A 26222-nucleotide genomic window follows, 5' to 3' on the forward strand; every position below is an offset into this window, starting at 1 on the left:
ACCATAGAGCTGACATTCATCAGGACCACGGAGTGAGCTCTTACAGTTTCTGAAAAGTGGAGTAAAGCTAGTTACGCTGCTTTCATTTCCAAGAAATTAATGTGGAAGGTCTTGTCCTTTTCTAACAATAGGCCCATTAATGTGAGGTCTTGTCCTTTTCTGACCATAGGCCCGAGATCTGCTCCCTTCCCAGATGAGCGCCGAATTTTGATGAGAAGCATCCAAGAACAGAAAGAATTGTGGGAGAGAAACCTGAAGGGGGGTTCCCGCTAACATGTTCTCCTCACTCAGCTACCAATGGAGGCATGTCACAACCTCTTATGGCACCAACAGCAGGGTTGCAGGGTGGTCACATGTCTGAGACCACTGGCTCTCGGGAACCCAATGAACCAAGCGAAGATCCTTTCTCCCAAAGGAAGCGAGTTTCTCCAAAGAGGTGATCTAGAAGTTTCTGCCCTTCCAGAAAGATTTCTGCTATCTTCCTAATATAAATCTCAGGATGCTGTAGGCAGATGGAAAAGCTCTGGTTCAAACTGAATCTATGTCCATACCTAAGTACCAGATGGATTGTTGAGGGATGAGGTTGGACTTTTCTAGGTTCAGTTGGATCCCTAACTCCATGCAAAAGTCTAGGAGTAGATCCCTTTGTCTTATCAGAAGAGCTTGGGCCTCTGCCAGGAGACGCCAGTCATCTAAGTACTGCACCTCAAAAGCCTAATGCCCATGGCATGAGCCCAGGATGAGACAAGGGTAAAGATACTGGAAAAATCCTGAGGGGCTGTTTATAGGCCGAAGCATAGCACCCTGAACTGGAAGATTCTGTCTCGAAAGGGAAACCTTAGGTGCTTCCTTAAGGCAGGATGAATGGGAACTTGAAAGTAGGCATATGGTCAGAAGGAAATAGTTCTTCCTAATGACCTGGAGAACGGTGGCCAGTTTCCATTTTGAATGTCGTTAGTAGAACAAACAGATTCAAATGGGAAAGGTCTATGACAGGTCTCCAACCTCTAATCAGCTTTTCTACTAAATATAGATTGCTGTGGAAGCCTTAATAGTCATTTAAGACATCTTCCACAGCTCCTTTGGCCTTGGACACTCTCCCTAACAAGAGGAGGTCCTTTAGTGAGCCTTTCAAATAATATGGTTGGGTTATCAGAGTCCGGGTAAGAGGAAGTGGACAGTCTATGAAAGGGACTCAATACCCTGAACCTCTACCATCCACACATCAGCCCCAAAGGACTGTCACCTGAGCCTATAGCTTTGTAGGCATTTCCCACTGGTGGTATGCTGGGGGACATGCCCTCCTTGATTAAGTTGCAGTCTGAATTTACAGTATAAGCATGTCATGTGCCTTCAGGAAATCTATTCCCAGTAGTGAATATTTTCCTCACCCATAGACTACCAAAATGATAAGCACTGGTTTAAGATGGCTTGTCTACTATTGAGAACCAAAAATGATTATGAAATGAATGATTGGTTATAAATTTAGTTAACTCTTCCTCATCTTCTGTGGTTGCGCAGCGGGGTCGGCCCCTTCAAAGGATGGCTTTTCAATCTTTCTCCTCTTTCTCCTTTATTGTATTGTTTCAGCAATATATACAGTTATCTCGTCTACTGGATGTCTATTTTTTTTTTTAAATATGGTGAAATACCGCTCAACTTCAGTTATAGTTTCAGGTAGCAGTTGGGTAGCCCCAATTATGTTTAGAAGATGACTTAGCATGCTTCAGGTAGTTTGGGAGAGTGTCACCGCAATACTGCCAGTTGATGTCTTGACTCTGGTTACTTAGACCCCACCCACAACTAAATCTCTGAAACGTTCAGTATGATAAATAAATTTGTATGGTGGCTAAAATGTCAGATTCATTAAGCATTTATTTTTCTATTTTTACTAGTTAAATATTTTTGTGTTTATCTTTACATGATGATATACTGTACCAGATATTTTGATAGAATACACAGCATTACTACTTTAAAACCATGCTTAATGAACTGTATCTTTTATTAAGGGAAGTTTCAAAATGTTTTGTTATTGAAAGTTAATCTCATTAGAAATGTGAAGAGGGTAAGAGTAGCCAGTTAGTGACTCGACCAAAATCACTGCATTCAGGTATCACTAGTTTTGCTGTAAACTATACCATTTTATTCCGGGCCATTTCGGGGATACTAGTCATACTGACATCAGGAGTGGACTGGACTTGATTGAAGACACTCCTCATCAAGCAGAATGGTGGAAAAGCATAGGCATCAAGGACATCTCATGGATGCTGGAAAGCATCCTCGAATGCCGATTATGGTTCTGGCACCGGTGAGCAGCATATCGAAAGCTTCCGATTCAGTGAGGTAGCACACAGACCAACTCTTAGCGAACCACATAAAGTCAGGATCTTCTTGGTTGAGGATGTAAAAACCATTCTGAGCCAGCAATCTGCATCCTCCTGCCCAGTTTGTCTGCCATGATGTTCTTTTTGCCTGGAATAAAGTGAGCTGTTTGAGTGATTGAGTTGAGCACTGCCCATTCATGGATGTCTACTGCAAGTTGGCAGACTTGCAGAAGAGTAGTACCCTATTGTTTATTCATATAATGTACGCCATTACGTTGGTGTTCTTCCTCATCAACACAGAGTGACCGGTCAGAAGAGGGAAAAAGTGTTGAACTGCGAAGAGAGCCATACTAAGTTCCAACACGTAGATAAGCCATCGATATTCCTGGAATAAGTTTCAGGGAGGCTAGGTGTCCCAGAAACTTCTGCCAATGCTGTGCTGATAGATGGGGCTACTGAAGGAAAGGGAGAACCACCTCTTGAAAGTGTACCAATTTGTCTTAAGATGGGAAGACTTTCCCTGTAACTGTGTCGATGTCTATTCCTAGATAGGTTAGTCTTTGCTTGAGCAATAGGATTGACTTTTCTTGATTCACCACAATCCCTAGATAGTGACAGAACGAGAGAAGCTTGCATGGGTGGAGAAGAAGGTCGTCCTCCAAGTCTGCCAAGATCAACCAATCATCCAGGTAACACAGAAGACGAATGCCGTTGGCGTGCCCATGCAGATACTAGAGTAAAAACTCAGGTGAAAACTTACAGACCTGTTGAGAGACCAAAGCAAAGGACTTTGAACTGATACTCTGCTTGCCATGATGAATCGGAGGAATCTGGAAGTACGCATCCTTCAAATTAATCGGGCTCATGAAGTCTATTGGCCTGATTGCTTGCCTAAATGTGCTTCAAGTCTCCATCTTGAACAAGGTTTGTAGCACAAACTCTTTCAGGGCTGATAGGTTTATGACTGGTCTTTAGCCTCCAGATGGCTCCTTTACAAGAGAGAGTCAACTGAAGAAGCCTGGAGCTGTTGTTGACCTCTTGAAGAGTATCTTCTCAAGCAGGGGCTGGACTTCTGACCGAAGGGCTAAGTCCTCTGCTGATCCCTGGTGGTACGATGACGACATCGCTGGTGGTCGAACCAGAACAGGCTGAGAGTTGGTGACCGGGAGGGGGTTCCGGACCAAAGAACATCCACGGTCTGCTGTTCTGTCTTGTGATACCATCACCTCATCCATCGAGTTGCAGGCATCCTCCCACAGATACCCCCATAGGACTGCCACTCCTAGAAGAAACGCTGGGCTTGTTTTCCTCTCCTGTGTCGGTTGTGTCTTTAACCCTGTAGGATTAGAAAGGGCTGATGCTTTTGAGCTTGACGTGTTGGGAGAGGGTCTTTCTTAATGGCAACCCGATGGGCCTGTCCAGCTAGAGGTGACAATTTCGAACAGATGAAAGTGAAGGAGGACCATGGCTCCCGAAAGAACAACAATCAGTACAAGTGTAAGTGTTGACTCGCTTTCCTCCACTTTAACAGCCTCTATCTCTTTTGAAGCAAACAGAGAGGGACCCTTGACTGACTCATTGCAGAGATTTACTATTTCTCGCTAGCCGATCTACTTATGAAATCTAGAGGAAAATGCGTTGCGCCTCTTCACAACACAGTTAACTCTGTAGTTGACAGACTGGTTGGTCAAAATTAACTGCCAGGTGCCTGTGAGAGCAACATTCTTTAAGATCCTTTGCTTGTCAAGGCCCGTCAGGTCTTCATTGTCGGCCAAAAAAAATAAACTGCACCAGACCAATTGTCAATCTAAGAGGCCTGAAGAGTGGCTATCAGCATGTTCTAAATATTCATGGCCTCTCTAGACAAAAATGTATCTGTTGTGCTTGAAGACACTTTGCTGTGACACCCAAGGTCAGAATGGAAACTGTGGGATCAAAAGGTAAGGGGGAGGAAGACACCTCCTGAGTGACATAATACTTCCTCTGGCGCGCAAAAAACGGAGTAATCAACCTGGAGGACTTCCCCGCCCTTAGTATATCCTTTCCCACAGAGACCAGTACATCAACCTTGTCTAGAGATTTCGAAAGCAGAATTGACCACGTAAGTACTAGACACAGTCTAGTGCCCCTAGGAACATGACAGTTCATCGATAGCGGCTCTGATCCGGTGCATGCAGGACAACACCTGCAAAAACATGGACTCTGACTCACCTTCCTCTATATCAAGGGCCTTAGGTCCATCCAACTAAGGAAAGGGGCCATCATATGTCTCCAAATCTTTGTCAGAAGCAAGGTCTTCCCTCTAGGACACTATATCTGGTGAACGTAGGGAGGAGTCGAGAGATAGATGCGTCCCACGCTCCTCTCTCCCTAGAGGGAATTGAGAAGGAGAGGGGTTGCTGATAATACCATTTCTACGATCTGGATTCACTCTTGAGTCCTGAACTCCCTGGGAAGTGGGGACCATTGTTCTTCAGGATGACCAGAAGATCCTTACTCTCTCTTTGGTGTGTGCCTTCAGAGAAAGGAGAGAGGGGGTTAAATGTTAGCCTCCTATTCTTTGCAGGCCAGCGACCCAGGATCTGAACAGAGTCTACTCCATTCTGAAGGAGAATAAATCTGCTCCCGACTGGGAATCCTTCCACTTGGTGAGGAGAAAGAGAGGCGAGGCCAAGACAAATTTGATCAGCGATAACCTGTTATTATCGACAAGAGTCACTACCCTGGGAGATCTGTGTTCGAGGACGAGGATCGCCCCAAGGAATGACTTGCCGTTGGATTTGTGCCTACATTTGCTACTGAGGTTGATGTGACAGATCTCAAAGTTCATCTCTTGGTCACGAGTCTAAGGGCAAGCACATTGAGGGGGGGATTGCTCTAGCTCTCTCAAGTTTCAGGTTGTTCCCTAAGAAGATTCTCGAAATACTTTCCACCTTGGAAATACACATTACATGGGCACATCATGAATGTTATAGCGGGCGTCAACCGGAACATACGATCTGTCGAAGTATGTCCTTGTAATACACATAAAGGTGAGGCGCGTCTTGGTGGCGTGCGTGTATATGAAGCACCTCTTGGTGAGGGCCTGTCTGGAGTGAGCGGACACAGGTAAAACACGTCTGGAATGAGCGCTCGCATGTGATACGCATCTGGAATGAGTGCTTGCAAGTGATACTCGTCTGAAATGAGTGGACGCAGGTGAGGCAAATCTGGAATGACCACACGCAGGTGACACACGTCTGAGTAAAGAAAGTCTTGGTGGCGTGCAAATGGGTAACGCCTAGGTGAGGTGAGTAAAAGTGGTGCTCGAATGGGTGAAACACGTCTCGGTGAGGTGCGCCTAGGAGAGGCACACACATGGAAGGCGGGCAATTATGAAGTGCATTTGAGTTCCATCTGAGTAGTACATGACTGGGTGAGGCAAAGAATGATGAGGCATAGAATGGTGAGGCGTGCAATGATAAGACGTGTCTGGGTAACGAGCAAGGTGTTGAGGCACGTCTGGGTTGTGCATTAAGTGATGAGGTGCGTCTGGTTGGCAAGCAGAGTGATGAGGCACGTGCATGGTAACATGCCTGTTCCCTAACTCTCTCAGGATGAGCATGCACTAGTGAGGCACAAGAGGAGGTAGTGCTCGCTGGTGCTACACACACTACTACTACAAGCTCAGGAGATGAGGGGTCCCATGGGGATACATCAGTTAGCCTACGCTCGTGCTCAGGTGGGGTAGTGAGCTTAGGTGGTCTAGCGTGCTCTGAAGAGCTTATGTGCTTAGATGTGTGCACGCTTATTGGAAGACATGATGCTCGGCAACAATAGAAGCGTGCTTCTCAATGGCAGGTGATATGCGCGTCTCAGAGGGAGGGCGAGCAGGAAGTAAACTAATATTAAGCATATTTCCCTTCTGACTGAGGTGACAGCTGGTGGCTTTGAAGGGATGAGCCCGAGAAGAAGAGACTCTCGCTTCTCCGCCCTCAAAGAGGATATGCCAATGTGCTCGGCACAAGATCAAGATAACTCTACTGTGCTTCCTTCAAAGTTAGCTCTGTCACTAAACGCTTCTTGGCAGATGCACCTTGCAGACTCAAGGGAAACAATAACATTTGTGAAGTGTCAACAACCTGTAAAGAAGAAGATAAACCTTCTCTGATGGGGCAAGGAACCCCGTTTCAATAGAGGAAATGGGAAGGTCTTCTAGCCTTGAGAATTGGCTTAAAGTCGAAGTTAAAGGATCACCACTCTTATCCAATCGGCCTCTGGAGGAAACCAATGCAGAACAGTCGGAGAGAAGAGTACCGGGGGTCAGAGGAAGAGATCGGGACTTCTTGGACTTCAAGGAAAACCCCGAAGGCTAGCAATCCCTTTCACAGTACAGTATATCTCTTCTTCCTCCTCCCATACTCCATACACTGAGAGGATGACCACTCCCGATGCTCATCACAAAGATATTCCTGACTGCAGGAGTGTCATCAGCACTCAGGGCAAAAGAGGTGGGGATCCTTCTCCATGGAACACATTAAGGTACCACAAAGTCCTGACACCCCATGGCATGTGCCCATCTTCACCGGCATTCCCAATAGTCACTCTCTAACTCGCTAAAAAAAGAAAAAGAAAAAATTAGAAAGCCAAAACTCCGACCAGTGGAATAACGTCTGTTCCCAATGACAGCTGAAATCAGGAAGTATGGTCAGTGAGCAAGCAATGGGGGGACGGGCCTTCCCTGCTCCCTGCCAGTAACTATCGGTGACCTGCTTACATCTCGTTATACAGTTTAATGGCCGTATGCTACAGCTTCGCTGATAATATATCCTATGTAAAGGACAAAGGTTTGTGTTTGTGCAGGAACAATTTGAATTTCACAACCACCATGGAATGGTAAAAATTAGTTGATGGAACACTCGATGAACCAAGGTGAACCTAGAAAAACATGGCAGCTCCTGCTAATGACACATGGTAGTAACTCTTACCACATAAGAAGGTTAGTCAGAAAAATCACCCTCCTAATCCTCCTTTTTACATATTTTTCAGAGTTCATAGCACAATGAATACTGTAATGGATAACTTTCTTTAAAAAAAACTGTGCATAATGAAAATCTTTTTGAATAATTTTTCTTCCATAGATTCCCTTAACAAATCATTATTATGAAACTTACTTGTGTTATAATTAAATGCTTCGTATAAAAACACAAAATACATGGCCAAAGAAATAGCACAGTAAATCTAACAATAATTTACCAGTAATCATGATATTGGCAATTCTCAAATCACAGCTACTGCACTTGTAATTAATTTTCCATATTGTTTTTTATCCCTAGTTGAGTTTGATTCCTATACAATATCATATACATAATTCTCTTTGGATTGAGTGTATATGATGACTCATCATAAGACACAGCAACTGAATATGAAATACTATACAATACAGTTTACATCTTCATAATGGTGGATTCTACAAATAGTTTTTAGGGGTCATTCAAAGTTTTACAAAACTAACTTTCTTAGGTTATTAGGGATTAACATGAAAGTAACAGCTTACTTGCATAGTCAAAAGTTAAAAACTTGGAGCATTCATCACACATAATCCCTCCACACAAACGACAGTGATGACGACGTCGAGCAATGTTGAATGACCTTGCACAAAACGGGCAGAGGGGAACATCCTTATCATCTGCCCACATCACAATATTCTTCTCATGTGCTGAAAAATAAACCATAGTGCATTTTACAGATCTAAAATTTTAGTTCATAAATTCTGTTTTAACGAAGATGGCTCAGTACGTACAGTACTGCAAAAATTTCTGAATACTAGTTACAAATAAAAATCATAAATGTTTTAAATTACTGGTAAACTGTACATCATTATAGTGACCCCTTGATTTTCACAGATTCTATCTTTGTGGTTCAAATAATTCACATAAATTGATCTGCAAAAGATTCTTATCAATAATTTTGGGTTTTCAAGGACTCTTACAGCATTTTCTCTATTAAGATCAATGCATACTGCAAAGTTCTTATTCCCCTCCTTCTACTCTTTCCTTCTTACCTTATCTAATGTACTGTATACTTAACACAAACAAATACAGTGAAGACAATAACTTTATTGCTAACGCATTTAAAATGAATGATAAAAAATAAAATCTGTACTCGGTTATAAAAAGATTCTCTCTATAAAAAATTTTAACATTTTGAAATTGGATTATTTTTAATTAATACAAGCTTCAGTTATTTTCTTTCGAAAAAAAATGATTCTAGGTTGAAAGAATTTAACTTAAATTTACATGAAATTAAAGAAAATAACTTTTTTATTTGTTAACAAATTTATTTGCACTTCTTTTGGGAGCTAGGATGCTGTGTGATCCCCAAGGACTGTCATATAAAAAACCCAGAACAGGGAATCCAGTACAGGTACCATATAAAATACCAGAGAAATATTATCTTCCCTGATCCAGTGCTAGTGTATTAATGTTAAAAGCATGGACTTTGGTGGAAAAAAGGAGACCTACTAATTCAGGCTTTATTGAACCTGCCACAGCATTTCTGATGCTAAAATCATCTTCTTCTTCTTCTTTGTCTGCATCTTTTCCTACTTCTATGTGAGGTCGATGTTTCTGGCCAGAAACATCGACCCCACATGGAACTGGCCAGAACTATTTATAAGCCATCACTCAGAACCAATATAATACTGAAGACAGCCACCAACTTTTCTCTGTCGCCACGCAGTACAACATCCTTTCCTTCATGCTCTTATGGATAACATTGAAAGTGAGAGAAACAGAAGCTCTACAGGAGGAGTGGATATTAGTAAAAAAAAAAAAAAAATTTGTTAGGCTTGCAAGTGATGTGTGGGGTAAGAGGATTGTTGGAAGCAGCATGAGGAAGGGTAGTGAGTGGTGGAATGAAGAACTGAAGATGGAGGTGGAGGAGAAAAAAAATATTTGAAGAATGGCTGTAGAGTAATAGTACTTAGTTTATTTTGATGGCTGCTTTTTCTGTCCTATACAGCAGGGGAACCCTACTCTCTACAGGACCTCCACTGTCATTTTATCTTGTTCGATTAATTAAAGTAGTTGCACAGTCGACGTTATTCACCAATTGATATGATTCCAATAGCTCATTAAATGCTAAAGTATCAAGATTTGATGCGTCATCCATCCAAGGATTTAACTAGTTCATTTTTCTCAATGAAAATCATCTCAATGAGTTCACTGAATTCTTCAAAGAGGATACTGCCATTTGTTCCCGGAAGTTTGCAAACTGTTACAATCGATTTTTTTTTTTTTTTTTTGCGTAAAATTTATTTCTGTATATTCAAAGCCAATGAGTTCACTGAATTCTTCAAAGAGGATACTGCCATTTGTTCCCGGAGGTTTGCAAACTGTTACAATCTATTTTTTTTTTTTTTTTTTTTTTTTTGCGTAAAATTTATTTCTGTATATTCAAAGCTTGTTACACTAGTTCTTTTTAACATTTTAAGATTTAAGTAACTTTTATGAACGAAGGGCCCGACATCCCGCCAGGCCTACCCTCTCCCAGAATGTGAAAAGAGGTGTGTGTGGGGGGTGTCATTTCAGTGATCTTAGACTTGCCCAAGTTATTTAACCCTGTTTCAGATAATGCCAGTATGTCCAAATATTTCCTGTTTATTACCCACAGATTGTATATAACATAGCCACAGTTTATGACGTCCTTAGTATCCATGATCGGTATTTTCTGCTAGTCTTCTCAATTCAAAGTCATAAGCTTTGCAAACACTGGAATTTACTATGTGGTCATTTTGTTTGTTTAACTTTGTGCAGTTAATACACTTTGGCATTAGCGAATTATACTCATTGATGGAATGTTTTCCTGAACATCTCCCGCAGACTTTATATCATTCTTAGACTTGGAATCTTTTTCAAGATGTTTATACCTCTGACAGTGGTAGCAGATGTTATAAGTACCCCATCATAACATAACTGTCCCCATTATCATGAATAGCCCTCCGAACTTCAGGATCACATTTCAGCACATAGTGGGTAGTCCCACCTGCAGCATTTTTCTTCAGTGCTATACTCATCTTCTCTCCAATACTTTGGATTTGGTCCAGGTAATGATTTCTTTGAATCAAGGCATTTACTACTTCATCTTCATCATTGAAAACATTGCATATCTTTATTTTTGGTTTTAATTTTCCAATTTTTTTGTCTCAGTGTCGACAACCAATGTCTTAATTTTGTTTGCTCCTTCCTCTCTGATCCTCTCATTTGCAAAGTTTACAACATTTCCATTTCAGGTTGACCTTGTATCAAGTATTGGAATATCTTTAAGTCCATGTTCGACCTCATTTTTTATGTCAATAATTTTTGTTGCATTTGTTGATTTAATTACCAGTAGATTAATTTCCTTTACTTTGTCGCCCTGTGATGTTTTCTCTGGTTCTGGACCCAATAGTGTTTGAAGTGATTCCTTCATTGATTCAAGATTCATTGATAGAGCGTCAACCTTCTCAGAGAGATCAGTGGTCTGGGTGGAATTTACTGCGTATGCATTAAGCTTCTCAACTTGTTTTTCCAATTCATCAATTCTCACCTCTTGTGCACTTAAAGAATGGTCCCTCACTCTCAATTGCTCCTCCAATTCTAATATATGTAACTTAGCTGTTTTGGCTTCTTCAACCTAGTATGGGCATATCCAATTCAAGTTTAATACTTATTTATCACTAATTCTTGTCACTATACACACACATTTTTTATGAAAGTACCTCTTGCAATCACATCCTATCCACTTCTTTGCGTCTTTGTCCGTGGTTGGACATTTAGGACAGTACACGGGATCAGGGGTAGACAATATGTATTATATCTTCTTTACATTAGTCTCTCCATGATATCAACTAATATCTTCGCCAATGGTTTTATAAACGAGAAACACAAGTTACAAACACGGCTCAGGGCAAGTGGTGCACAGAGTTTTTCACAAAACACGTCTTCGCTCTGTAATGCCTAGATATACAGAGAAAATTGTGGAAGTAAAACGTAAGGTAGCTCAGGAAAAGAGGGCAGCTGACTGGAGGTGGGGTCAGGGATAGGGTTATTTCTATGAAGAGAGTAAGAAGTTTTGAATAGAAGAGAGTATGGAAGGGTAGATCCAGGAATAAAAAGAGTGAAAGATGAAAATGGAACGTTGGTAAAAATAGATGAGGCAAGGAAAATATGGGTTGAATGTTTTGATTGATTGATTGATCTGAGGTTTTCTGGCATCTTAACATCTATGGTCATTGACGCCGATATTGTTTATTGTAAATAAAAATAAAATAAAAGAATATTCACTTAAAACCATAAAAGCAAAGATATCATTTCAAAAGTGAAATATCTTTCAGAAAACCTGCTTCTGAAATAAAGCTAATAATACCTGGTAGGACACATCATGTCCAAGAACCTTAGCAAGGATGAACCTGCCATCCTCACTTTGAGCCTTAAACAGATATCTATTTATTTCACTACTATATGTGGGGCATTCCGTCAATAAATGCCTCACTGTCAATGGTACCAAATAGTCATCGCAATATGGTTGATGTTGGACAGCCAGCAAAAACTTGAGTCATCCGAGTGTGACCACTGCGGAGACGACTAAGAGTAGTCTCCCACTTTCGGGGTATCCTGTTATACCTCCAAAGGGATATAACATTACTTATTTCTCTCATCTTATTTTCAAGTAAACTAGCCCAATGCTGTTGCCAATTACTATAAATAAAATTTTTAATTGTAGGTAATAAATCATTACTGGGAATGGGATACCTTCTTGGTAGCATCTCAGCTGCAGCATTCTTTGCCCCTGAATCTGCCTTCTCATTTCCAGACACACCTACGTGTGGCAGAATCCAGCAACATCCAACTGTTATACCTTTCATACCAATAATTAAAAGCCACTCTAAAATCTTTAAAACTAAAGGGTTATTGGAATTAAAAACTTCTAAAGCTTGTAGGACACTGCTTGCATCACTAAAAATGGTAAAATTGCCTTCATCTTGTAACACTATTTTCTCAATAGCTGTTAGTATGCCACATAATTCAGCAGTAAATATAGAGGATGCTAGAGGAAATGTACCTCTACAATTAAAAGCACAACTATATACTCCAAATCCAATGCCAGCATCGGATTTGAAGCCATCAGTATACATAAAAGTAGATTCCCTGTGTTCTTCTACATGTTCCATAAAGAGCCACTTGGCTTCGTAGTCAGTCATGTTCTTTTCTATACCAATAAAATATTTACAAAAAGATATATCCAGTAATTTCCATAGAGGGTTTGATGATATCCTATATGGGAGCCCTTTATTTCTACCTTATCTAAACTGTCCACTAATGTTTTTAGACGGAAACTATAAGGTTGAGGAGATTTTGGGTGCAACTCCAAATATCTAGAATGCTTTACAAGGTTTACAGTCTGTCAGGCTAAAGAATTAGGAAGTCTTTACAACCTAAACCAATACCGAACAATAGGAGACTTCCGGTAAAGGTCTAAATGCAATTCTCCAGCGTCAACGAGGCTTGGGATAGGCAAAGTTATAAAGGCTCCTGTGGACAATCTGATACCAGCATGGTATATAAAATCTAAAACTTTTAATCAGCTTGGGGTGGCTGAGGAGTATATTTCACACCCATAACTAATTTTTGAAAAAATCAAGGCCTTGTATGATTTTAAAAGTGTTTTACTGTCTGGCCCCCATGATGTATGGAACAAAACTTTTAAAAGATTCAGAGCCTCAAGGAATTTACTTTTATGGCTTTCAGGTGAAGAACCCATGTAAGCCTACAATTAAGGATCCATTCTAGAAATCTAGCTTCACTTACACATAGGATATGTTGACCTTTGGTGTACATATCAGGGTCTGGATGTACTCCCGGAATATGACAGAAAAGGACAACAGCAGTTTTACTTTTCAAAAACTTAAATCCATCACAGCCCATTGAATTATTCTGTCAATTGAGAGTTGTAATTTTCTCTCAACCATTCTAGCTCCAGCAAATGACATAGAGAGATCATCTACAAATAGTGTTGAGAGAATATCTTCAGGAATGACTGAGGATATCCCATTAATGGCTACTGCAAATAGGGTTACACTCAGCACACTACCCTGAGGGACTCCCTCTTCCTGACATTCCCTCTCTGACAAAGTTTCAAATACTCTAACTTGAAAAAGTCTATGTGAAATGTTGAGGATAATATGGAGGCAGATATAATTGCTATTGTAGATGTTGAGGTTCTAGTGATGGGATATTTAAATGAGAGATATTACAAGAAAGGAGGTGAGAGTTGATGAAAGAAGTGCAAAAAGAAGGCCAAGGTTTGGATGGATGGATGGAGTGGAAAAAAAAGCCCTTGGTGACAGGATGATCGAGTAAAGAAAGCCCTAGGTGACAGGAGGATATATGTGAGAGAGACAAAAGAGCGTGCTAAAATTAGGAATGAATATCGAGTGATTGCGACAAGGTTCCAATAGGACCTACTGTTACCTTGGGTCATTTTGGTGACCACTGAGGTAGAGGCAGTAGGGGAGTCAGCATATGAAGCTTCATTTGTGGTGGAAAATGGGGAATGATGGCCTGTGCCACCCTAGTAATACCAACCAAACTCATCTGAGTCCCTGTCAGGCAGAGGAATGATGAGAAAAACAATTCCCTTTTGTTTCTCTTTTCTTTAGGTAAGAGCCATGGTAGATAGATAGACAATTTAAAGACAAAGCGCTTATAATTTATTATACAGGAGGGAATGAAATCATATTGAATAGAAATAACACTTAAAATAAAAAGAAAATTGTGAAAGGAAGATAAAATAAAATTTAATGTAATGAAAGGGTAGAGGAAAATTATAATGAAGTATTGTATATACTCAACATAACTACACTGTGTATAATATAAAAATCAAATCAAATAGCTATATTTAAAAAATGGAATTGTGAAGAGAAGAAAATGAAATTTGGCAGAAGATTAATTAGTACTATACATGATTTGGGAGTTTAAAGAAAGGGTGTAAAAATAGGATTGTACTACACAATTACAGTATTATAATCAACAGTAAAGTTAATGGACAATATTAAGCCAATGTAAAGTTATTTAGGGGATTAGTCAACTGCAAATAGGCAATTGTCAGTTTGTTAGGATGGTTATCTAACCACTGCGAGAACAGAGCTACTGTACCTCTACTGGGATTCACTACTTTTATCTAGTTCTGTTGAAAACTATCAAGTATTTATCTTATTTATTGTATTCAATATACATTTTTATTGTGATAGAAAAACTACACGAGTCATTTGTTATCTAACTGTCCCACAAAAAATGACAATTTTTACTAAATTGTATTTTCCCTAGCTATACAAACCGGTAATCATTTAATATAGAAATTCGCTTCAGCTCAGCTGAAACAGCTGAAGAGAAAGAAAACCAGGCAGTTGTGCTGATTGGTTGGCTGGCGGTATGGGGCGGAGCGTACCTCCCCCCCTCCCACCACCAGCCCGCTTTCCTCATTCAAACGCTTTAAGCTCAATGTGGAACATGAGAGGGGTGGTAGAGGTGGCCATATATATTAAATGATTACCGGTTTGTATAGCTAAGAAAAATACAATTTAGGACAAATTGTCATTTGTTCCGACGCGATATACAAGCCTCGTAATCATTTAATTTTGGAAGGCTCACTGGTTAGTGGGAGGTCTGCCTTTGCTGCTTGTGGACAGCTAACTGCCTGGATATAGACCTGACCTCAAATGAGAGCAGAGAACTAAATCCACCTACCCCTGTCTCTTGACCCGACATGATGATGGTGGGGTCTGAGAGACTGGGAGCCACCACGCGATGTGTAAGAGCATTGCACGACCTGAGCGCGTGAATGTAAGAGACACTCGACCCTACGGTCACAGTGACTGGATGAACCTCCAAAACCAAAAGGCAAAGGGTTTATACATCCACCATCTTCCCTGCCTAGCAGAAGACGGGGGAGAATACCTGTAAACAAATTCTAGCAATCTTACCTGGGAAGACTTGTCTTGAAGGTATGGAACTCCAAGGGAGGAGACAGAGAGAAAGGTGGATCACATGCAGACTGCTTTCCCACTGTCAAACATACCATACAATCAAGACAAGAGACTTCCCTGTCCCGGAGGAACTGGAGAGGTCAGACAATAGCTTGAGCTGCTACCAAAGGGCCAAGAACAAAGGTGTCCAAGGAATTGTGCATAAACTCCCTCAAGTAAAAGGCCGTAGAGGTGGTCTGGCGTTTCCAAACGCCAGCCTTCAGCACTTGCCACACTGCAAGATTTCTCTTGAAAGCGAGTGTGGGAGTAATGCCCCTGATCTCGTGAGCTTTAACCTTCGCTGGTGCTTGGACTCTTGAGAAAGTCTCATACACCTTGCGGATGGTTTCACGGATCCAGGAGGATATCGTGTTCCTCGACACCTCCCTCTTGGTTCTGCCGGTGCTAACAAACAGTCGTCGACATTTAGGCCTGAGATGCCGAGTTCGCTTGAGATAGCGCCGGAGACACCTGACGGGCCAGAGAAGCCTCTCATCTGAACCGCCACTCGCCGCATCCGGTAAGGAAGGAATAGTGAAGGCCTCTAACCTGGGGTTGTGGATAGCTGGGTTCTGAGTCTTGGCCACTAACTCTGGCACAAAACTCAAGGAGATCTCCTTCCAACCCTCTGAGTGAGTGACATTACAAGAGAGGCCATGTAACTCCCCGACTCTTCGTCGACGCTAAGGCTAGCAGAAAAACAGTCTTAAGGGTCAAGTGCCTGTCTGAAGCATGGCTCAAGGGTTCGTACGGAGCACGAGTAAGAGACCCAAGAACTAAAGTGACATCCCACTGGGGAACTCGAAGTTCCCTCGGGGGACATGACTGTTCGAAGCTCTTAATGAGCATAGAAATCTCTAGGGCGTTGGAGATATCTATAGCCTTCAGACGGAATACCATTGCAAGGGCAGGCGAGTAAGAGACCCAAGGACTAAAGTGACATCCCACTTGGGAACTCAAAGTTCCCTCAGGGGACATGACTGTTCGAAGCTCTTAATGAGCATAGAAATCTCTAGGGCGTTGGAGATATCTATAGCCTTCAGACGGATCACCATTGCAAGGGCAGACGAGTAAGAGACCCAAGGACTAAAGTGACATCCCACTGGGGAACTCGAAGTTCCCTCGGGGGACATGACTGTTCGAAGCTCTTAATGAGCATAGAAATCTCTAGGGCGTTGGAGATATCTATAGCCTTCAGACGGATCACCATTGCAAGGGCAGACGAGTAAGAGACCCAAGGACTAAAGTGACATCCCACTGGGGAACTCGAAGTTCCATCGGGGGACATGACTGTTCGAAGCTCTTAATGAGCATAGAAATCTCTAGGACGTTGGAGATATCTATAGCCTTCAGACGGAACACCATTGCAAGGACAGACCTGTACCCTTTAATGGCAGAAACCGACAGGAGCTTATCTCTGCGAAGAAAGACTAGGAAGTCTGCGATCTGAGATAGAGAGGCTCTAACTGAAGAAATACCCCTTCTACTACACCAATCACAGAAGATCAACCACTTCCCCTGGTAGACTGAGGAGGAGGATCTTCTAAGGTACCCAGACATCTCTCTCACAGCGAGTCGCCAAAAGCCTTGGGTTCTGAGGAGATGCTGGATAGTCTCCATGCGTGAAGTCTGAGCGACTGCACCACCTGGTGGTACCTGTTCGACAAGGGTTGCCGAAGGAGATTGGGCCAGTGTGGTAGCTCTCTTGGTGCCTCAACCAGGAGCGACAACAGATCTGGAAACCACTCCTTGTGCGGCCATAGTGGAACAATGAGAGTTAACCTGAGTCCTGGGGTTACTGGGACCTGGGACAGGACTGCGCGAAGCAAGAAAAAGGGGAGAAACGCGTAGCAATCCAGTAGATCCCAAGAATGCTGCAGTGCGTCCTCAAACGCCGCCCCGGGATCTGGTACTGGAGAGCAAAACACGGGAAGCTTGGCGTTGTGCCCGTGTTGCGAATAAGTCGATGCATGGTTCTCCCCAGGGATCGAGTACTCGACTCGCGACCCAAGGGTGAAAAGACCATTCAGCCCCTATTACCTTGTTCCTGCAACTTAGGGCGTCTGCCAGAACATTTCTCTTGCCTGGAATATACCTGGCTGACAAAGTTACATGTTGACTCTCTGCCCACAGAAACACCTCCCTCGTCAACTGCTGCAAGGGACGTGAGAGCGTGCCCCCTTGCTTGTTGACGTACGCGACCATGGATGTGTTGGTGCTCATCAGCACTGCAGGGTGCTATCTCAAACGGGCCTAGAAATGAAAGTGTGCTCTCGAGACTGCCATCATTTCCAGCACGTTGATGTGCAGGTGTTTCTCCTCTTCCGACAACACACCTGTCTCCTTCAGATACCACTGAAGAGAGCGGAGATGGATCCGCACGAAAGGAACGAGCTTCTCCAGCGAGGAGAGGTGACCTAAAAGAGCTTGCCACTGGAGGGCTGCAAGTTGTTCCTGCGGCAGGAATGGCTGCGCAATCTCTCTGAGTCTGCTGATGCAGTCTTCCAAGGGAAGAACACGAGCTACTGCCGAGTCTATCAGCATTCCCAGATACTTCATCTTCTGCTTGGGAATGAGGCTCAACTCCTCGTAGTTCACCACGATCCCCAGATCACGACAAACTGCCAGAAGTGAGTCTCAATCCTGAATCAACTGCTCCTGCGAGGGAGCGAGAATCAGCAAGTCGTCGAGATACATGAGTAGGCGGATGCCCCTCGAGTGGGCCCAAGCTGCTACCGTCGTGAACACTTGCGTGAACATGTGGGGAGCTGTGCACAGTCCAAAGCACAGGACTTTGAGCTGGTACACCATGCCCTGGAAGATGAATCGGAGGTACTTTCGAGACGACCGATGAATTGGTACTTGAAAGTACGCACCCTTCAAGTCTATCGAAAGCATGAAGTCGTACTGCCTGATGGCTAACAGCACAGTACGAACTGTCAGCATCTTGAACGCAGTTTGCTGAACAAACTTGTTCAATGGCAAAAGGTCAATGATAGGTCTCCAACCTCCTGTCGCCTTCTCGACAAGGAAGAGACAACAGTAGAACCCTGGTGACTGATCGTGTACGACTTCTAGCGCATCCTTCTCCAACATTTCCTGGACCTCCGCCTCCAAGGCCAGAGCCTTCGGCGATGTTGGAGCGTTATGTGGAACGCTATTGGAGTGGAGGGTAGGAGGGGGCCGATGAAGCATGAATAGGAGCTTATACCCTTCGCGAAGGGTCAACACTACCCATTCCTCGGCCCTGAGGTGCTGCCACATCGCCCAATGGCGCGATAGGCATCCCCCTACTTTCGGCAGCATGGGAGGAGGAAAGCCAAACTCAGCGTTTCCCTTTCCCTTGCTTGCCCCTGTTCTTTCCCCGACGTGGAGGAGCTCCTGAGGGAGGCTGAAAGGTCTGTTTAGGGGCAGAACCCTTCTGAACAGGAGCAGGTCTCGGCTGCACAGGAGCAGCACGAGCACGACCAACGGTACACTTGCTACTTTCCGTGGGCTTGGGCTGACTCGGCCTGGCTGCGGACGGTTTCACAGGACCAGGTCCCTTGAAACTCACAGCCTGCACCTGGTGGATAATGGAGTCCTTCAAGTCGAGGCGCCATTTATCCAGTGCGGCCCGAACTTCCTCTGGTGGAAAGAGAGAAGTTGCAGCTCTAATAGGAGTGTTCCTGAGTGCCAGGGCCTCTCCTGAATCAATGTCTCGCCAAACGAGCGGCTACTACCTTGCGTTTTTTGAGGATCAGATTGGCATACTGGGTAGCAAGCTGGTCCAAGAGAAAAGCAACAGCTTTCCCACCAGACAAAGCCAGGTTCCTGCACTGCTACATGTGTTCGGGGGTAGCGAGATTGGTGTTCTGCGTGAACACTGTGGCTGAACCACACCAGTGATCGAGCCAAGAAGTAGCATTGAGAGCAGCTACAGAGATGGACTCCATAGTTGAAATCTAAGAGGCCGAGAAGGAGACACTCTGGGATTTCAAGCTCTCGGCCGAGGAACCCCCAGCAAGCGATCCGACCGCGGGGTCGAGAGGGAGAGGACAAGGCACAGAAGACTCTGTGATATAGTACCTCTTCTGTCGCTGGAGTGGTTGAGGGAGAAGCTTGTTCGAAACTTGGCTTCTGAGCAAGTCACCAGGTCCTGTGATCTGGTCACTCACTCGGTCCGATGCTCGAGCAGCCTGTCTCGACCAGGGTAGTGTGATAGGCCGTGAACTGACTTCAGGAGCTCCTCATAGGATCTCCAGGGCTGTACAATTATCCTCAGACACTACTGCAGGAGGAGCCCTGAGGCCATTAATCTCACGCATGAGGTTAATAACCTCTAGGAACGGCGACTCTACCTCGGGATCTTCTGTCTCCACGGCCGGTGAAGGTCATGAAAGTGGCTGATCCCTCGGTCCCGCTACATCCATAGGTGTAGGGGAAGCGACAGGCTGCACGGGTGATGACATCCCCCATGAATACCCTCGTTCTGGCCCTAAGACCGAATCAGGCGTGTATTCAGGAGTCAAGGAAGGACCCTGGCAGGGTTTATTCCCAACGGTTCCCACTGCGACCGAGTGCATGACTGGTTGCTGCGTGCCCCACGAAGCTCCCGAAGGAGCTCGAGCGCGAGCGGGGTCGTTGGGAACTGCAGCGCTCACACCAAGAGGTGTAGACAGGTTAGTCGCGGGAGTGGTGCGTGCGGTCTCACCTGTTACATGGCCAAAAAGCATGGGGGTTGGCTGTATCTCGCGTGGCTGGTATGCGCGAGAGCTAGCCTGGTCATGCAAAACCGGCCCCCATGCCGCGGGCTGGACCGCAAGGTGGCTCTACGCCGGGCCCGAGTCGCGCGGGTCGAGTGCATGGCTGTCTGGGCCTGCTCCCTGCTCAAGCGACACACGAGTCGCAGAGTGGGTCTGTGTGCCTAACCTCGTGGAGGTAGTCGTGCGTACCACGGATTCTTCACGAGAGACCACAGCCGAGGTTTCTCGTGCCGAAGCTAAGACTCTCATTTCCCAGCTCAAGAGCGGTTCAATTCGAGTCTGAGCAGTAGCTTGGGGGCCCGAGGACCCCATCACCATGCTATGGGAGACGATATCTACGCCCTCGAGCGCGGTTGTCGTGCATGGAGGCTTTGTACAAGATTCGCCGTGAACAATCCCACTAGCGCGGGGAACACGGGAACCTCGCACATAGCCCTTATCCTCCAGAGGAGAAGAGGTGTCTCGGGGCGCCATGTCCCTTCGACTGCGACTGGCCTTCTTGACCTTCTTCGCTTTCCTCTTCTTCCCCTTCCTCTTTCTCCTTGAGGGAGAAGAGTCAGAGTCAGAAGATGAAGACGAAGAGGAGGAGAGAGAGGAGGAGGAACTAGAAGAGGAATACCGCCCACGCTTCCTTTTCTTGTGCCCGGTCCGAGGTACTGGAACGGTGGTCAAGGCAACAGCAGACGACACTGGACGAAGATGAACAACCTGAGCCATGTCCGTAGGAAGAGCCATGTCCGTAGGAAAAGCCGTGGTCGGTGAACTTGGTGAACCTGGAAAAACATATTGTCTCCGTAGGAGTTTTGGCAGATTTTAATTTTAACTGACTTGCTGGCGAAGCTGTAAAGGTTTTGACAGCAGTGGTTAAAGAAATCTGTGTGTTTAAAACCTTACTCTCCCTTGTTTTAACAGGGAGTCCAGCAGTTATTTTACCTTTGTAAAAAGTTTGCATTTTGCCAGGAACAAATACTTTAACCTGGATAGGTGTGGTGGGTCGTGCACGACCCGAGGTTGAAAAAAAAAACAGGTTTTTTTGCCATAATTTTTCCTCCGTGTTAGTTGTGAGCGATATCGACCTGCGAGACCTCAGTTCAGTGTGCTCAGTAGTCGGGTGAGGACGCATTTCACCCCAGCTCTTTTCCTTGTGCTATTTCTGAGATATCCTCGGGTCGAGCTTGACCCATCAATACCTAATTAGGGTAAGTTGTGTTGTATCAAATTTTTCTATAATTATCGAATGTGCAGTAGTGTTTAGGCTTATATGAAAAAGGATTGTTGTAAAGTGTTTGTGAATGTCTTCTACCCCGTATGTTTTTATAAAATAGCTCCAGTTTTTGAAAGTTAGTACCTTTATGATAACTTAATTATGATGATTATTTTATATTTAATTACAAAATAATCTATAAACTTCATTCTAGCTACCTTAATAATTTTCTGCAAATCATCAAAGAATTTTATAAGTAACTGACTCCCTGATATTGACATATCTTTACCCATTTCAGGTAGTAGATTTGACCTTCCAAGGTGGTGTGGTTGGCAGCCATTTTGTGAGCATATCTGAAACAAGCTGGCATAGCTCTATGTATTCCTCTTTTTTATAAAATTTCTGACATTTTCATGTACAAATAACATGCTCAGCAATGGATATAAGGATTTTATTTATGAAAAAAAATCAAAATAGATATCCGAAGAAAAAAAAAAACAAAAAACAATAAAAATTCTCATTTCTAAACCACTAAATAATATCCAAGTGCAGATTCTTTCCCATATTTTTGTTGTACGATAATAATACAATATCCTGTAAAAATTTCAGTCACTAAATATGTCATTTACCTACCACAAAAAATGTTGAAAAGAGGATACATTGTTTTAGCCAAAAAAACACACATTTTTTTCTCATCTCTGGAAACGTTCCCTTATGGTCCCCCCCCCCCCTCCCCCCCCAACTGGATCTCAGCAAATGGTGCTCAATTATCGTAGAATAAGTGCTTAGAATAGTTTTAGCTTATTTTCATATTTAGATTTTAGGTGAATTTTTTTGCAGTCATTTTTTCTTTATACTTATTTTTTTAATTTAATTGTAATAATTATTTATTTTAGATTTAGCTTTCCTTTAATTTTTTGGAAGAATAGAATATTCTTTGAAGTTTTTTTAATAGTAAAAGATTGTGAATTGCTTCGTAAATGAATTTTTTATGAATTTTTTTGTGACCTTAGGTCGAGGTCGACCCATCAATACCTAATTAAGGTGGTCAAATAACGATACCTATCCAGGGTTAACAGGACAGGAACATGGTCAGCTACAACAGGGGCATCAAGGAACAAGGGAGTTGATAAAGTTGCAAAATCAGATACATTCATGTTTTCATCATCAATCGGGTCATTCAAATGTTGTTCAATCTCGTCCACCAGAGTTAAACAGCGTTTGAACAAATCCAAGTCAGGCTTACCTCATAATCCGAGAGACGCCCAAAGTTCCCCCATCTTACCAGGTAACGTGCCGTCATCCGTATCAGAAGGTCCAACAATCTGCCGGGTGCCCCTCAAGATCGCCGAAGTAGCAGGAGTGCTAAGGTCACCCGCTTCCCTGGCGAAACCCGAAAAATCCCCGACAGGCTGTGAATCTGAGCTTCCCAAAATCATACTCATACACTCCTCCGACTGTGGTAGTTTCTTGAAACGACACACTTTGCACAGGTTCCCCACTCTTCTTCTTCAAAAGAGGTGAGCTCTCCGAGGCAGAAGAAGCTTTAGGGTTCCGGCGATATTTACGTCGATTCTCGAAAGCTTGCCACTACAAGGGTGGCCAGGATTCACACTCACGACAAGGAGAACCTTGAGAGCAAGGTTTTCCCTTGCATGTTGGGCAGAGCGTGTGCGGGTCTACAGAAGGTGACGAAAGCCACCTACTGCAGCGCCCGCCAAGGCCTACACAACATCGCATCTTACGAGTAATTTTCTCGTCCATTACAATCACACAACTACTAGTACACAAGTACAAGAGAAGGTAAAAGGCTGCAGCGTAGAGAGCGAGAGTAGTACAACCATTCACGTTGAGCTGAAGCGAGTGAATGAGGAAAGTGGGCTGGGGGGGGGGAGCTAAGCTACACCCCATACCGCCAGCCAACCAATCAGCACAACTACCTGGTTTTCTTTCCCTTCGGCTGTTTCAGCTGAGCTGAAGCAAATTCCTATATTAAATGATTATGAGGTTTGTGTATCGCGTCGGAACAAACAGAAAAGAAGTGGCATGTGGTGGCACACAAGCAGAACAACTAGCAACATGTGAACAGTCTATCCTAATTTCCTATAAAATATGACAACGGCTTTACATTATTAGTGTGGTTCTGTAGACTAATATAGTTTATAAGAAGAGATAGCCTTTTAAAAACCTTACCAGTAATGTGCTTACCTTTCCTTTTCACATGATCACTAGGAAGATCTGTCAGGAGCTTGTTAAGTCTAATTATGAGCTTATTTGTCTCTGCTACAAAACAATCTAGTCTTGTACTTCTAATCTTCTTAAAGGAGGCTGTATGCGATCTCGATGGTCCTTAGAGAAAAAAAAATATATTAGTCAAACTGAAGACGATTCATTTACAGATTCACCTCCACTGTACAGAGATTAGAAAAAAATATAAAACCTATGCACATATTTATACAAAGAAACTATATCAACAGGCCTAAAAATTAGCTGCCATCCAAATTACCCCAACCTAATGTGGCTAAAGGGGTAAAAACTCCACCCACATAATTAACTGATTGATTGATTTTGAGTTTTCTGGCATCCTCATATTAAAGGCTGATATTGTTTGTTATTAAGAAAGAATAAAAGGAAATTCAATTTTAAAGCCATAAAAAAAGTTGTCCTTTTAAAAGTTTAATAGCTTTCAGAAGATCTGCTTCTGAAATAAATAATAAAAAACTAGCATAGTAAAAAACATCCTGACCATGAATCTTGGCAAGGATGAACCTGCTATCCACACCTCAAGCCTCAAACAGATATCTATTCCTTAAGGTGTTAAAAGTGGGACATTAGGTAGACAAATGCCTCACTATAAGGGATACCAAACAATCATCACAATATGACTGATGTTTGCCAGTCATCAAAAACTTGTGTATCAACCAAATGTGACCAATGCATAGACAACAAAGAGTAGTCTCCCACTTTCGGGGCATCATGCTATACCTCCAAGGAGATATAACATTCATAACTTCTCTCATCTTATTTTCATCTAAGCTATCCCAATGCTGTTGCCAATTAATATAAAACAAACGCCTAATGCTTGATAAAAAATCATTACGGAGGATGGGATAGCTTCTTGGTCGTAATTCAGCTGAAGTGTTCTTTGCTGCTAAATCTGCCTTCTCATATCTAAGGAACCCGGTAAAATTGGTCCGTTATACTGTACCTATCAACCGAATAATAAAAATCCACTATAAAATCTTCAAAACTGAGAGGTTACTGGAATTAAAAATTTCTAAAGCTTATAGGACACTTCTTGCATCATTAAAAATGGTAAAGTTGCCCTCCTCTTTCAATGCTATTGTTTTAATAGAAATTAGTATGCCACATGGTTAAGCAGTAAATATTGAAGCAACTAGAAGTGCACCTATACAATTAAAATTACGACTATATACTCCAAATCCAATGCCAATTCCCTATCATCATCATCACTCATGGGTAGGGTGGTGAGAGGCTTGGGCGGCGGCATCATCATCATCATCATCATCATCATTATTATTACTACTACTTGCTAAGCTACAACCCTAGTTGGAAAAGCAGAATGCTATAAGCTCAGGGGCCCCAACAGAGAAAATAGCCCAGTGAGGAAAGGAAACAAGGAAAAACAAAATATTTTAAGAACAGTAACATTAAAATATATATTTCCTATATAAACTATAAAAACTTTAACAAAACAAGAGGAAGAGAAATTATATAGAATAGTGTGCCCGAGTGTACCCTCAAGCAAGAGAACTCTAATCCAAGACAGTGGAAGACCATGGTACAGAGGCTATGGCACTACCCAAGACTAGAGAACAATGGTTTGATTTTGGAGAGACGTTTTCCTTGAAGAGCTGCTTACCATAGCTAAAGAGTTTCTTCTACCCTTACCAAGAGGAAAGTAGCCTCTGAACAATTACAGTTCAGTAGTTAACCCCTTGGGTGAAAAGAATTTTTTGGTAATCTCAGTGTGGTCAGGTGTATGAGGACAGGAGAATCTGTAAAGAATATGCCAGATGATTCGGTGTATGTGCAGGCAAAGGAAAAGTGAACCGGAACCAGAGAGAAGGATCCAATGTAGTACTGTCTGGACAGTCAAATGACCCCATAACTCTCTAGTGGTAGTATCTCAACGGGTGGCTGGTGCCCTGCCAATCTACTACTGTACTCGTAAATTTATATCAATAAAATATTTACAGAAAGATATCTCTGGAAATTTCCATGGAGGGAATGGTGATATACTAAATGGAAGAACTCCATTTCTAGCTATATCAAGACTGTTTATTAATTGCTTTACCAGGAAACCATAAGATTGAGGGGATTTTTGGGTGCAACTCAATATATGTTGAATTCCTTAACAGGTTTCTAGTCTGAAATTCTAAAGAATCAGGATGTCTTTGCAAATTGAACCAATACCGAACAATAAAAGACTCCCAATAAAGGTCTAAAGGTAATTCTCAAGCATCAACAAGGAGACTTGGGATGGGAGAAGTTTTCAAAGCTCCTGTGACCAATTTGATACCAGTATAGAGTACAGAATCTAAAATCTTTAATTGGCTTTGGGTAGCTGAGGAGTATATTTCACAATATATAGTTTTTTTTTAAATTAAGGCCTTGTACAACCTAAAAAATAGTTTTGCGGTCTGTCACCTATGATGTGTGATACAACTTTTAAAGGACTCAGATCCATTTTACTTTTAAGGCTTTCAAGTGAGGAACAAATGTTCGCATGCAACAAAATATCAATCCAAAAAATCTAGCTTCACTTAAACATGGGATTTGTTGGCCTTTGATGTACCAAATCAGGGTCTGGATCAATTCCCTGAATACGACAGAAATGGACAACAACAGTTTTGCTTGTCAAACACTTAAATCCATTCATA

The 26222-nt window shown here is 42.8% G+C and overlaps 1 protein-coding gene across 3 annotated transcripts in view; it reads right to left on the reverse strand.

The window, feature by feature from the left end:
- Rbsn-5 (Rabenosyn-5) overlaps positions 1–26222 on the reverse strand; it is a 197599-nt gene that overhangs the window by 97979 nt on the left and 73398 nt on the right. For all 3 annotated transcript variants that reach the window (XM_068376841.1, XM_068376839.1, XM_068376838.1), the window contains exons 4-5: positions 23527–23667; positions 7861–8022 (exon numbers count right to left, since the gene is read on the reverse strand). In XM_068376841.1, the coding sequence (XP_068232942.1) occupies positions 7861–8022; positions 23527–23667 (303 nt within the window). The remainder of the gene's footprint in view (positions 1–7860; positions 8023–23526; positions 23668–26222) is intronic.

Source organism: Palaemon carinicauda, chromosome 7, assembly GCF_036898095.1.
Source record: "Palaemon carinicauda isolate YSFRI2023 chromosome 7, ASM3689809v2, whole genome shotgun sequence".
Classification (NCBI taxonomy): Eukaryota; Metazoa; Arthropoda; class Malacostraca; order Decapoda; family Palaemonidae; genus Palaemon; species Palaemon carinicauda.